Raw genomic sequence first — 15312 nt, 5'->3', positions numbered from 1 at the left:
CTGTCACAGTCTTCTTATTTCTGTTCATGATAGCAACATTCTAATATCAGAGGCTTAGTATACAACACATCATTTTAATTTAAGTCCTCTCAGTCCTAATCAGACTTTGAATCATGTTGGTCCTTCCTTCATATTGTTGGATCAGTTTCTTTTTCCCTGTTTTTACTGTCAACAGTAGTATTTTAGATCCTTATCAGGTCATACCTAGACTCTACAGTGCCTTTTTGGTAGCCCTGACTCCTTCTTATATCTTGTATACATCACTTTCTTTGGTCATATCACCCTTTTCTTTAAGGGAAAATAAAACCGGTTGAGCAATTCCCTAATACATACAACAATGATTCAGAAATGTTTGTGTACATAAACATCAGATGAGAAGATTGTTTAAAAATAAAGCAGGACATGGTGGCTCACACCTGTAATCTCAGCACTTTGGGAGGCTGAGGCGGGATGATTACTTGAGCCACAGAAATTCGAGACCAGCCTGGGCAGCATGGCAAAATCCTGTCTCTACAAAAAATACAAAAAAATAAAAAATAAATAAATAAACTAGCCAGGCATGGTGGCGCTTATCTGTAGTCCCAGCTACTCAGGAGGCTGAGGTGGGAGGATCACCTGAGCCTGGGGAGGTCAAGGCTACAGTGAGCTGTGACCGTGCCACTGCAGTCCAGCCTGAGTTAAGGAAAAAAAAAAAAAAAGATAAAAATTTCCAGGCCCCACTACGTAGATCCATATTTAGTAGGTCCAGGTTGGGACCAGGAAACTGCATTTTTATCAAGCACCACAGTTGATTCTGATGCCAGTAGTCCACAGAACATATGCTGAGAAATGGTGAGCACCTAGTGGAAAACCTAAGCCCTTTGGTTGGGCAGTTATGGTCTCTCCGCAATTTGACTATTCTGTATTTTCCCAGCCTTATCTCTCAAAACTTCCCTACCTGAATCCTCCATTCTGGCTGGACTAGCTGTCTCTTCAACACATCTAGTTACCTGTTTCTTTTCCTTTTTGCCTTTCTCCATAAGGCCTGCCCAGTCCTCTTGCTGAATTCTGCATTCCCCCTTACTTGATTCAGCCACTGTATCTTCTATGTAGCTTTCACTGACTGCCCAGTTTGTGTTGATCTCTCTCTCTCTCCTTTGTCTTAATAACAGTATTTTCTCTGCATTTCCTTTGATAAGTGATTACATTCTACCTTATATCTTCTATCTTGAAATATTTGTCTTGTTTTAAAATCATTTGACTTGTCATATTTTTATCTTATTTTCTCCCAACAAGATTAAAAACTCTGAGGTGAAGTTTTTTATTGATATGTGATAATTTGTACATATTAATGGAGTATGTGTGATTTTTTTGTTTTGTTTTGTTTTTGTTTTTGTTTGTTGTTGGAGTCTCACTCTATTGCCCAGGCTGGAGTGCAGTGGTGCAATCTCAGCTCACTGCAAACTCTGCCTCCCAGGTTCAAGCGATTCTCCTGCCTCAGCCTCCCAAGTAGCTGGGGCTACAGGCACGTGCCACCACGCCCAGCTAATTTTTGTATTTTTAGTAGAGACAGGTTTTCACCATGTTGGCCAGGCTAGTCTCGACCTCCTGACCTCAGGTGATCCGCCCGTCTTGGCCTCCCAAAGTGCTGGGATTACAGGCGTGAGCCACCATGCCCTGCCTGTATGTGTGATATTTTGATACATGCATATAATGTGTAATAATTAAATCAGGGTGATTAGGATATCCATTGCCTCAAAGAAAAGAAATTTTTTCGTCTAGCTGTTTTGAAATATACAATATCATTATTAACTAGTCACCTTATTAGGAATAGTAGAACTTGTTCATTCTATCTAATTACAATAATACATATATTATTTATTTTATTATTATTTTTAAGACAGTCTCACTGTTGCCCGAGCTGAAGTGCAGTGGTACAATCTCAGCTCACTGCAGGCTCTGCCTCCCAGGTCCAAGTGATTCTCATGCCTCAGCCTCCCAAGTAGCTGGGATTACAGACATGTACCACCACGCCTGGCTAATTTTTGTATTTTTAGTAGAGACAGCGTTTTGCCATGTTGGCCAGGCTGGTCTCGAACTCCTGGCCTTATGTAACCCACCTGCCTCAGCCTCCCAGAGTGCTGGGAATATAGGCGTAAGCCACTGTGCCCAGCCCTGATTATATTTTTATATCCATTAACCAACCTCTGAGGTAAAGATATTTATTTTAACTTACTTAGTAGTAGTATCACCAGAATCATCACATACAGAAAACTTTGGGCCTAAGTTAATATAGATTGTTTTGATTTGAAACTTTGGTACCATTACTTCAGGGCCTTTTCATGGTCCTCACTGTGGCTGCTCACATTTGTTAGTATTCTTTTGGTTTTAAGCAACATATGACCTAATATGGCTTAATCAAAAAATGGTATTTATTGGCTTATAGAACTGAGTAGTCCTGGGATAAATTTGACCCCAGGAGAGGCTTTATCTAATACACAAATGATATGGCCAGGGCTCCAGTTTGTCTCTTTATTTCTCAGCTCCTTCTGTTCAGTCTTTTGGGAGGCTCTTCTTTTATATCCCAAAATATGAGCTAGCAACTCCTAGGGCTACGTATTCCCTTCTTTATAAACACCAGGAAAGAAATATCCCAAATCCCAACAATTTAAGCTAAACTACCTGAACTGGGCCTCTTTGGCCTGGTTGTCCTGGTTTGAATAATGCATTCATTGCTGAATCAGTCTGTGATCAAGGTGGGATAAATGGATTGGCTAAAACCATCTCAGTCCAGAGGTCCAGATGGGTCATTCCTACCAGACTATTCGCCTAAGGAGTTTGGTGGGCCCTGCAGGCAACCAACTAATTCCCACTGTTTTCTTCCTTTCTTGACTCATGGGCAAATTTTTTATTGTTGTTGTTGCTCAAAATTTTTGAATTGGAGATTTGTCTCTTCTCTTAGCCTTATTTCTCAGTGTCCAAAAAACAACCGATTTAAAAAATGAACCCAGACTTTGAAGAATTGTTTTATATTATTCTCTCTAGAAAATGAATCATAAAATAAAATCGGTTAGTGGCATCTGTATATTTATTTTAAACACTGCTAATAATCTTTGTCTTTTTTGTCATTTTCCTTAGGTTCAAAACTGGTCAAATCAATGGTGATTTGCTGATATACCATGTCTTACTGACTTTAAAGCCGTATTATGCAAAGCCATATGAAATTGTAGTGGACCTTACCCATACCGGGCCTAGCAATCGCTTTAAAACAGACTTTCTCTCTAAGTGGTTTGTTGTTTTTCCTGGCTTTGCTTATGACAACGTCTCCGCAGTCTATATCTATAACTGTAACTCTTGGGTCAGGGAGTACACCAAGTATCATGAGCGGCTGCTGACTGGCCTCAAAGGTAGCAAAAGGCTTGTTTTCATAGACTGTCCTGGGAAACTGGCTGAGCACATAGAGCATGAACAACAGAAACTACCTGCTGCCACCTTGGCTTTAGAAGAGGACCTGAAGGTATTCCACAATGCTCTCAAGCTAGCTCACAAAGACACCAAAGTTTCTATTAAAGTAAGTTTCAGTCTATGTTTTGCAAACAATTCATTGCTTTTCTTGACTAACGAGACTGTATCCTGGCCTCCCTAGGTGTCCTACCCCCATAGTGGTGTATAAAATGTCATGTAAGGCCGTCGCGGTGGCTCACGCCTTTAATCCAAGCACTTTGGGATGTCAAGGTGGGCAGATTGCGTGAGGTCAGGAGTTCAAGACCAGCCTGGCCAACATGGTGAAACCCCGTCTCTACTAAAAATACCAACATTAGCCGGGCATGGTGGTGGGCACCTGTAATCTCAGCTACTTGGGAGGCTGAGGCAGGAGAATCACTTGAACCTGGGAGGTGGAGGTTGCAGTGAGCTGAGATTGCGCCACTGCACTCCAGCCTGGGCAACAGAGGGAGACTCTGTCTCAAAAAATAAAAGGTTATGTAAATCTAGATGTAGGAAGACCAACATTTGTGTCATCATTGAGGTCCTGTGGAGGATATGAGACGTATACATTTTATTCTAGCTTAGGCTGGAAGTAGAAGAGTGTTTTGGAGAGGGCAGTTTGTTATGTCATTCAAATCGTAGGAATGTGTAGAGAGTAGAAATTACCTAATGACAGTTCTTCTGATTATTACATGCTTTTTTCAGAGTGAGGAACATGAACCTTCAGGATAAAATCAGTACTTTTCTATAAGATTGTTTTGTTTTGTTTTGTTTTTTGATATGGAGTCTCACTCTGTTGCCTAGGCTGGAGTGCAGTGGCGCGATCTCAGTGCAGTGGCATGATCTTGGCTCACTACAACCTCTGCCTCCCAGGTCCCAGCGATTCTCCTGCCTCAGCTTCCCCAGTAGCTGGGATTGTAGGCGCCCACCGCCACGGCAGGCTAGTTTTTGTAGGTTTAGTAGAGACAAGGTTGTTGGCCAGGCTGGTCACGAACTCTTGACCTCAAGTGATCTGCCCACCTTGGCCTCTCAGAGTGCTGGGATTACAGGCATGAGCCACTGCACCTGGCCTTCTATAAGATTCTTGACCTTTTTAAAAAGCAAAATGAAAAAATTTTTAAATGTTTTGTTTCTTTTGAGAACACTTATCATAATAATTACTGAACCATTTGAATATACAATGGTGGGAACTCTTCCTTAAATGGCATAGTGTTTTGTTTGGTTGGTTAGTTTCTGGAGCCTTTTAGAATTTTATGTAAAAGAATTTAATTCTTCTCCACTTCACCCCCTCACCACCACTTTCCAGGTTGGTTCTACTGCTGTCCAAGTAACCTCAGCAGAGCGAACAAAAGTCCTAGGGCAATCAGTCTTTCTAAATGACATTTATTATGCTTCGGAAATTGAAGAAATCTGCCTAGTAGATGAGAACCAGTTCACCTTAACCATTGCAAACCAGGGCACGCCGCTCACCTTCATGCACCAAGAGTGTGAAGCCATTGTCCAGTCTATCATTCATATCCGGACCCGCTGGGAACTGTCACAGCCCGACTCTATCCCCCAACACACCAAGATTCGGCCAAAAGATGTCCCTGGGACACTGCTCAATATTGCATTACTTAATTTAGGCAGTTCTGACCCGAGTTTACGGTAGGTTTTTTTAAAATTCACTTCAGTTTTATTTGGGGTTTGTTGCTTTTAAAATGAGACCATTTAATGAATTTTAAAACAGCCTCTACCTTAATACTAAATTGGAAGGTATGCAATGTTGGTTAACCACTGTGATCTCATCAAGTTGTGGGGTATTCACATGAACTGTGGAATTCCAAACAGGGTGATTCACACTAAACCAATATATGTCCTTTCTCTATCATGTAAAACAAAACGACATAGCAGATTTTTTTTCCAAAGTATCCTAAATTAAGTTTTTCTTCCTCTAAGTCCTCTGATTTTTTTCCATTTTCAGAAGTATATCACTAGTTTAAAAGTCAAGTCAGATTATCGTTTGACAAAAGAAGGCCTAATGTTCAATAACTTGGTAACATTATTGCATACTTTCCACCTACATCACTCTTAACAAAATTTTCAAAATAAATCTTAAGACAAATAAGTCATCTGAGCAGAGTGTAATTGGTTCCATTTAGGCTTAATAATTTGAATATGCATGTGGAAAGAGCATGGCTGTGGAGTGAGTAGATTTGATTTGAACAGATATGCCACTTTCTAGCTATGTACTTTGAGCAAGATACTGAAGTTCTCAGAGATCTAGTTTCCTTATTTGTGAAATAAAGGTAATTGCCTTCCTCATATACCTACAAAAGCTTAAAAAATAGTATGTGTAGTAGTATAGTATAGCAAACTAGCAAATAGTTTATACTTAGTAAGTAGTATTTTCTTATCTTTTCCCTCCCTGCCAGCATCTCCTTGCACCTTTTCTCCCTTTTCTCCCCTCCCCTTACCAAGTTAGGATAATTCTTTGTCTCAAGTACCCTGAGACTTTGAAGATTTTTACAGATGTAAATTCTTAACTTCTGAAAATTTTCCCTGAGGATAACATAGCCCAAGTTTTATAGTGGGCCTTTTAGGATTCCAAATTCTCCTTTACTTAAAAGGATAAAGAAAAAAATCAAGATATATGTACTTGGATGGGCTTCAGAAATTGTACATAAGATTTTGTGTATGCTTTGCTTCCTTTATCTCATAGGTGTCTGTGACACCTATCCTGGATTGAGGAAGTCCAATTCTTTATAAGTGTTGAAATACACAGGATAAAAGTTTTGTCAAAATTGTATAACTTAGAATTCCTGGGAATTAGTAAAAGACACAAGCTGAGCACTGTGGCACACACCTGTAGTCCCAGCTACTCGGGAGGCTGAGGCGGGAGGACAGCTTGAGCTCAGCAGTTCAAGGCTGCAGTGTGCTATAATCATGTCTGTGAATAGCCAATGCACACCAGCCTGGGGAACATAGTGAGACTCTGACTAAAAATCTTTTAAAAAAGAAAAAAGATACATAAACAGAAATAATAACACTAATTTTCACATTTTAGGAGAATGGAGCTATAAGCCTGCCTTTAATTTCTAATTCAAAGATCTTCATTGAAAAATACAACCTTTTAACAATTATTAGCCTGGGTAAACCTGTATTTTTCTCTAGTGACCTAAAGCAATCTGTGACAGCTTCTGCTTTTTGCTGAAGCATGTCATCCCAGAGAAAAAGCCTTTAGGCAGACTTAAATTCCAGTGGCTTTTTTTCCCTATATGGTTGTTACATAACTATAGTAGCATGATAAACATTCAGAGGTAAGGAAAACCTGACATTTACTGAGCAAACTATTTCCTTTACTGGACAGGGGAGAAAATTAAAATTTTTAAATTGAGTCTGAGTCTTTTAGGCTGTCTCCTAAATTGCTTAAATATATTTTCAGACATTTGTAAGTGATGTTTGGTCTCAATGAAACCTGGATATTACAGTTTTTTTCCATATTGGTGGTTATATATGATGTAATGAGGTCATAGAGGGAAAAATGGGAGGACTCAATTATACGTTAATTTTGTTTTTAACCTTCAGTTTGTAGGGTAACTTTTAGGACACCCAGAAAGAAGTTCAGCAGATCCTGATTAAAGATTTTCACATTCTAATTTGATGAAGGGAAGGGCCATCTGATATCTGTCCTTATGATCCCCATTATAACTGGATCTAGTGGGAAAGAGAACCAGAATTTGAGTTTTGGGTTTGCTAAAAATGTATGGTGTGCCTTATTCTGACTTCATTTCTATTGATCCATCTTAGGACCATAAGTCTTCTCATATTTTATGTCCCAGTGGGATTTATTTTAGGAAAGCCTATACCCCGCCCCTCTGTCGTAGGAGCCTCACAGTGCTCTTATGGTTATATCAAGGGTGTCCCTTTTTATAAAATCCCTAAATGATTAAGGGGTATTTTGGTTTTACTGTAGAATTAGAACATCTTATTTCTAATTGATCGTAAAATTTAAAAATAGTTGATCATACTTTGTAACAGAATCACAAATTGTATGTTATGAAAAAATTTTGGAACTATAAGGAAAAAATACGTTTTAAAACAACTTCATTTGTGTTTTCTCCTAGGTCAGCTGCCTATAATCTTCTGTGTGCCTTAACTTGTACCTTTAATTTAAAAATCGAGGGCCAGTTACTAGAGACATCAGGTTTATGTATCCCTGCCAACAACACCCTCTTTATTGTCTCTATTAGTAAGACACTGGCAGCCAATGAGCCACACCTCACGTTAGAATTTTTGGAAGAGTGTATTTCTGGATTTAGCAAATCTAGTAAGTAATGATAATTTTCTTTAGTACTAACAATTATTCTAAGAGAATTCAAAGAAAACCCTTTCATTTCAGAATTTGCCAGTGAAGCCTTTCACTTATATTTTTACTTTTTTTCCTCTTCTGATTTTATATCTGTGGTATCCTGTAACTGAAGGAACTCTGAAGGAACTTTTTGGTAGGCCACATTGAGAAATCCACCAAAATTCTGATAATAAAAGCAAAGCGGCAAGAGTTTGGTACTTTACACACCTCTGGACCACTTACAAAGTATTTTCTTCACTGTTACAGTTTAATTAGCTTCAGCATTTCTCTTCGTAGCAGAAAAGTCCACATAAGTATCCATGTTGACTCCTTAATTTTAGAGAACTAGTCATTTTCTCTTCAGGTTGACTTTGAACAATGATTTTATTGTAAATGTACAGTTCACAGAGAGCACAGTGGCACATAATACAGGGCCCAGAGTCAGTTCTGACTTGGTTTTTACTAAGTCTCATAAATTTAACATCCACTCTTTATATTTGTCCATCTTCATATCCTATAGTTTTATAAATGTTGATCTCCCAGCATATTTCCTGTCCTTTTCTTCCCTTTCCTTTCCCTGTAATACATAAAACTTTTTTTTCTGCATTCAAACACATTTCTTGACTTTTCTATATTAGATAATTAAAAGCTTCAGCAATTTACTAAAACTCTTTGTCAGGTAAGAGATGTAGGACTATAACCCTAACAAAAAAAAATGTGTAGGACTGACAAAACAAGAAAAGTATAACTTTATTGATAAATATTAATATGAGAAAAGATTTGAGTGAATGTAAAGGCATACGTGAATGTTCCTGCATGAACAGTTCTTCCCAGATTATTACAAATTTAATGTAATTTCATCAAAATAATCATGGGATTTGAGGGTTGAGAATGGAGATAGAACTTAAATGATTCTAAATTCTACATAAAAGTGCAATAATAGCTAAGAAAATATTGAAAGGAAAGAGACTTGAGACTTGATAGTACAGATGTCTGAACACTTTATAGCAGTACAATAATTAAAACATACATGTGCAAGAATCAGCCATCAGATCAGTTTAAGAGAAACAGATTGATAAAGAAGCATCACAAACCGATGAGGGAGAGATTAAATCATTTAAGAAATGAGGTTGGGAAATGACTTAAATTAGGTCTTCATCTTCACCATACACCACAAGATACCAAGTATGTTCTGCCTGTATTTAAGAGTTGAGTAGGGCTGTGTGTGGTGGCTCTCGCCTGTAATCCCAGCACTTTGGGAGGTTGAGGCAAGAGGATTGTGGCAGGAGGATTGCTTGAGCCCCAGAGGTCAGGGCTATAGTGAGCTATCATCGTACCACTGCACTCCAGCCTGGATGATAGAGTGAGACCCTGTCTCTATTTAAAAAAAAAAAAAAAAAAAAAAGTTGTATATAAAAGCTTGGAACCATTTTAAAAAGAAGAGGAACAAGTGAATATTTAATTGCTTTCTAGATGAGTAAGGACATATGAAGTAAAAAAGTGATAGAATGAAACAAAGGAAATAGTGAACAGATTTGACTACATAAAACTTCAAAACATAGCTACTCAAAAATAAACACAAGTGAAGATAATTAAAAACTAGGAAATACACTTGGAGCAAATAGGAGAAATGATTAATATCCTTAATTGGCCAGATGCAGTGGCTCACGCCTGTAATCCCAGCACTTTGGGAGGCCGAGGTGGGTGGATCACAAGGTAAGGAGTTCGAGACCAGCCTGGCCAATATGGTGAAATCCCCTCTCTACTAAAAACACAAAAATTAGCTGGGCTTGGTGGTACATGCCTGTAGTCCCAGCTACTCAGGAGGCTGAGGCAGGAGAATTGCTTGAACCCAGGAGGTGGAGGTTGCAGTGAGCCAAGATCACTCCACTGCACTCCAGCCTGGGCAACAGACGGAGACTCCGTCTCAAAATGAATGAATGAATGAATAAAATCCTTACTCATGAAGAGTGCTTACCGATTAATAAAAAGTGGATTAACAGTAACATACAGATCATGTTTTTAAAAAAGAATATTTGTACAAAAAAAGAAAAAAGCCAGGCACCGTGTTACATGCCTATAATCCCACCTACTCAGGAGGATCGCTAAGCCCAGGAGTTTGAGACCAGCCTGGATAACATAGGGAGGCCCCCATCTCAAAAAAAAAAAAAAAAAAAAAAATTATATTTTAAGAAATTCACTAATAAAAGCAAATTGAAAGAATAGTGAGATAATCAGTCATCAGCTTGGCAAATTTTTTTTTTTTTTTAAGATCCATTCCTGGTGGTATGTGGAATTGTGAGTAGGGGCAATTTTTCTAGAAAGGCATTTGGAAGTGGATAACAAGACCTTAAGACTATTCATACCTTTTGGCCTCATAATTCTGCTTTTTAAAAAGCATTTATCCTAAAGAATTAATGTTAAAATGTTTATTATAGCATTATTTTTACGTAGATTTTTAAATTGAGGTATATCTTGTCATCAGTAAAGTGCAAGATCTTAAGTCAATAGCTTGATAAACTTTTACATGCAAATACATCATGAAAGTATCTCCAGATCTAGACATAGAACATTTCCAGCATCCAGAGGGATATTCTCAGTACCCTCCCTTCACCAAGAGTAAACACTATTATGACCTCTATTGCACAGATTTGTTTTGCCTACTTTAGAACTTCATATGACATTATTTATAATAGCAAAAAAATGAACAGGCCAAAAGTCAAAGAATAAGGAACTGATTAAATTATTGGTTCCCCATCTGATGGAATAATATGAAACCATTAAAAATGGCTTTGTTACAGAATTTCAGTTTGGAAGATGAAAAGGTTCTGGAGATGGATGGCAGTGATGGCTGTACAATGATTTGAATGTACTCAGTGCCACTGAACTGTGCTCTTAAAAATGGGTAAAGCCAAGGAAGTGTACATTTAAAAATAGTTAAAATGGTAAATTTTGTGTTGTGTATATTTTACCACAATTTTAAAAATTCTTTGAGACTTTAGGTAAAGGGTATAGATAAATTTTTGTACAATTTTTGTCTTATAAATGTGAAGCTTTTTCAAGTAAGTTTAAAAAAAGTTTGCAGAATTTGTAATGTTGAATAAATAATCTCAGTATAGGCCAGGGATGGTGGCTCACGCCTGTAATCCCAGCACTTTGGGATGCCGAGTTGGGCAGATCACAAGGTCAGGAGATCAAGACCATCCTGGCTAACACGGTTGGAACCCCGTCTCTACTCAAAATACAAAAACAAAAAATTAGCCGGGCGTGGTGTTGGGCACCTGTAGTCCCAGCTACTCAGGAGGCTGATGCAGGAGAATGGTGTGAACCCGGGAGGCGGAGCTTGCAGTGAGCCGAGATCGCGCCTCTGCACTCCAACCTGGGCGACAGAGGAGACTCTATCTCAAAAAGAAAAAATAATAATAATCTCAGTATAATCACTGAAAAGAATCTTCAGAGCATACTGCATGTATAGCATAATCCCAGTTTTTGCAGGGGAGTGGGAGTGGGTTATACTTGTGTACACACACATAAATGTACATTAACTCTACATAAATTTGAAAGCCTGAGGAGAGATGAGATGATACACCAGTGTTAATACGGTTTTCATTTTGTGGTGATGCTTTCCTTTTACCAAACTTTCTATGATTACCACATTTTCCTTTTATAATGAGAATAAAACAACTTTTTAACAAGAAAGGACTAAAATGGAGGAAAATAAGACAAAACTTTTCAAAAATTGGCTTACTGGCTTTTAAAATTACTTTCTTCAAGGACTGTTCTTTCTTCGCCTCTACAAAAATATATTTGCCAAGTGTCTTTTCTCCAGGTCTGATTCTAGGTAATGGTCTTTACCTTTTACCGTTTTTTCCCGGAATTCTTTATATTAAATAATTGTTGATGTGATTTTCATTGACCACCACATGCTAGTAGTGTATTTTTTTCCAGGTATTGAATTGAAACACCTTTGTTTGGAATACATGACACCATGGCTGTCAAATCTAGTTCGTTTTTGCAAGCATAATGATGATGCCAAACGACAAAGAGTTACTGCTATTCTTGACAAGCTGATAACAATGACCATCAATGAAAAACAGATGTACCCATCTATTCAAGCAAAAATATGGGGAAGCCTTGGGCAGGTATTGAGTTTGCTCAAGTATTTATCTAGTATCTCCTTTGTGCACGTATTTATCTGGTGCCACATTGGGCAAAGCACTGCACTAGACACTAGGGTTAGAGTTGTAAAAAACACAATTTCCTCCTTCAGAAAGTATGTAGACACTCACCTAGCTCTTCATCTGGTTCAAAATTGTAAATGTCTAGTGCATGTCTCAGAGCCAGAGAAAAGCTAGTTATTTGCACAGTCTCCTTCAAGGCATAATTTTACATATATGTAATTATATGGGATTGTATATAGGATTATATATGATTATATAATCCTATATAATCATATATATATATGATTATATATATATTATGCCTTGAAGGAGACTGTGCAAATAGCTAGATTTTATATATATATTATATGGAACTGTAGAAATCTGGTGACATTTCTAGTAAATAGTGCTTTATTCTAGTTCCCTACATTCCAGAGGTGTCAGTAGATGTTTCTTCTTATTGATGCTATTTGGGACATCTGCTTTCATTTATATTTCTACATAAGAATGCCAATATTAAAATAGGATATAATGTAAATTTTATTTTTATCTGACAAGAATTAGGCATATCATTTCTTCAAAGTAATCATTTAAGGAAATAATGCCCTCACTCAAACACTGCTGCTGCTCCTCCAAATAATTTGAAATAACCTTGGAGCTACTGTTGCAGCCCTAGCAAACATCTTGGTACTTGATGTCATTTCCTATATTTTATTTTTTTTGAGACTGAGTCTCACTGTGTCACCCAGGCTGGAGTGCAGTGGTACAGTCTCGGCTCATTGCAACCTCTGCCTCCCAGGCTCAAGTGACCCTTCCACCTCAGCCTCCCAGGTAGCTGGGCCTACAGGTGCACACCAACACACCTGGCTAATTTTTGTTTTTTTTTGTTTTTGTTTTTTTTTTAGTAGCGATAGGGTTTTGCCACGTTGCCCAGGCTGGTCTTGAACTCCTGGCCTCAAGCAATCCACCTGCCTCAGCCTCCCAAAGTGCTGGGATTACAAGCGTGAGCCACTGCACCCAGCTCTATTTTCAAATTACAATTTTATATTGATCCTACATTACTGTCTTAGAAAAGCATAGAGATACTTTGCAAGTGACTGAAGATAGTATTGATAGAGATTTAAAATTTTTGAATACAAAACCCTTAATCTCTGAAGAAGTCAAATGAATATACTCATCCTTTCCTGGATATTTTATAATAAATTGTATTTACTGTAAATAAAATCTAGTATTTTTGAGGCCTCAGGTAAAATAGAATTTTCATATTGATTAGGCTGTTCCAATGAATATTTTTTAATTAAAAATTAAATTGGTAGAGTGATTAAAAACATGTTATTTTCCTTCTTCAACTAGATTACAGATCTGCTTGATGTTGTACTAGACAGTTTCATCAAAACCAGTGCAACAGGTGGCTTGGGATCAATAAAAGCTGAGGTGATGGCAGATACTGCTGTAGCTTTGGCTTCTGGAAATGTGAAATTGGTTTCAAGCAAGGTAATCACTTTTCTTTTGCCTTCTGTACTATAGCATATCTGTTTTATCATCAGGGGGTTTTTTGTTTTGTAATTACTTGTAAATTAAACTGAACTTTTTTGTGCTAAAACTTTTAGTCCCATGTTTTGTTTTGTTTTGTTAAAAAAATCCTGCTTCTTTACAGGTTATTGGAAGGATGTGCAAAATAATTGACAAGACATGCTTATCTCCAACTCCTACTTTAGAACAACATCTTATGTGGGATGATATTGCTATTTTAGCACGCTACATGTTGATGCTGTCCTTCAACAATTCCCTTGATGTGGCAGCTCATCTTCCCTACCTCTTCCACGTTGTTACTTTCTTAGTAGCCACAGGTCCGCTCTCCCTTAGAGCTTCCACACATGGACTGGTCATTAATATCATTCACTCTCTGTGTACTTGTTCACAGCTTCATTTTAGTGGTAAGTTCTAGGAAAGGAATTTGTGTTTACCAGTTCCTTTCTCCATTTTACTTCACCTGATCAATATAGATTATCTTATTTATGTTTGTGCCCTAACACCAAGTTGCTAATTTAAGCCTGCAGTAATGACATGAAATATTACCAAAAAGAAAATAAATTACTTCCATTCCATATCAAGCTATAGTAAAGATTTTCTACATACTTGTCATGTAGAGTTATCCCATAAGCGGAATACTCAGTGCCAGTTGACCATGTTCAATTACCAACACTAATTTGTAGATAAATGCAGCAAGGAGCATTAATACAATGTATCTAGAGGTTTGATTTAGGGAGCATGATTATATAATTTTTATATGGTATTCAAATTTTCTAAATTCAAAATGAAACATGGAACTTTAGAAATTAAAAAGTAATATTTTCTGTCTTTACTTGTTCCTTTATTCTCTTACAGAAGAGACCAAGCAAGTTTTGAGACTCAGTCTGACAGAGTTCTCATTACCCAAATTTTACTTGCTGTTTGGCATTAGCAAAGTCAAGTCAGCTGCTGTCATTGCCTTCCGTTCCAGTTACCGGGACAGGTCATTCTCTCCTGGCTCCTATGAGAGAGAGACTTTTGCTTTGACATCCTTGGAAACAGTCACAGAAGCTTTGTTGGAGATCATGGAGGTATAGAAGCCAAAATGATAAGAAACTAAGTTAAAATCTTTTTTAAAAAATATGTTAATACTATATAGAAGAAATATTGGTTTATTGTGCTATTTTGTACTTAATGCTTAAATAAAAACACTTGCATGGACTGTGTTATTGGTAACAGGTCACTTAATGACATCACAATAAGCATTATTTAAACAGTTCTAAAAACATTTATGTACAATATGTATTCAGAGTATCCCCTTTTTTAGGCATGCATGAGAGATATTCCAACGTGCAAGTGGCTGGACCAGTGGACCGAACTAGCTCAAAGGTATGTCCCAAATTAAATATAAGTTGTAAAAATATGTGTATTGTTGAAAATACAGCTATTACTCTATGATCAATGTTATAATTTATTATTTAGTATATATAAACACAAAGGTTTTTATAAGTTCTGTGGATCTTTTAATTGCAGATTTGCATTCCAATATAATCCATCCCTGCAACCAAGAGCTCTTGTTGTCTTTGGGTGTATTAGCAAACGAGTGTCTCATGGGCAGATAAAGCAGATAATCCGTATTCTTAGCAAGGTACCTGTTCCGCCCTCACTTCTCCCAAATATTTATGGTTCTCAAGTTGTAAAGCATATCTTTCATTTTTCTAAAAGACATTTAAATTTGAGGTCAATAAAATATCTTATATGTTACTTATTAAGCCTTTAAAATGTATTTTGATTATTATTGTAATTCTTTGAAGAAGTCTTCTCTAAAGAAGCTGTCTTTATATG

At 37.3% G+C, this 15312-nt stretch overlaps 1 protein-coding gene across 5 annotated transcripts in view; it reads left to right on the top strand.

Annotated features, from left to right (window-relative positions):
* The window catches only part of NF1 (neurofibromin 1), a 284759-nt gene that overhangs the window by 232671 nt on the left and 36776 nt on the right, over positions 1–15312 (top strand). For all 5 annotated transcript variants that reach the window (XM_003280199.2, XM_030800221.1, XM_003280198.2 and 2 more), the window contains 9 exons: positions 3118–3550; positions 4772–5112; positions 7572–7774; positions 11744–11937; positions 13309–13449; positions 13613–13892; positions 14344–14558; positions 14795–14856; positions 15001–15115. In XM_003280199.2, coding sequence (XP_003280247.1) covers positions 3118–3550; positions 4772–5112; positions 7572–7774; positions 11744–11937; positions 13309–13449; positions 13613–13892; positions 14344–14558; positions 14795–14856; positions 15001–15115 — 1984 coding nt within the window. The remainder of the gene's footprint in view (positions 1–3117; positions 3551–4771; positions 5113–7571; positions 7775–11743; positions 11938–13308; positions 13450–13612; positions 13893–14343; positions 14559–14794; positions 14857–15000; positions 15116–15312) is intronic.

This window comes from Nomascus leucogenys, chromosome 19, assembly GCF_006542625.1.
Source record: "Nomascus leucogenys isolate Asia chromosome 19, Asia_NLE_v1, whole genome shotgun sequence".
NCBI classification, from domain to species: domain Eukaryota; kingdom Metazoa; phylum Chordata; class Mammalia; order Primates; family Hylobatidae; genus Nomascus; species Nomascus leucogenys.
Note: the sequence above shows the minus strand (reverse complement) of the source record. Positions and strands in the feature narration are given on the sequence as shown.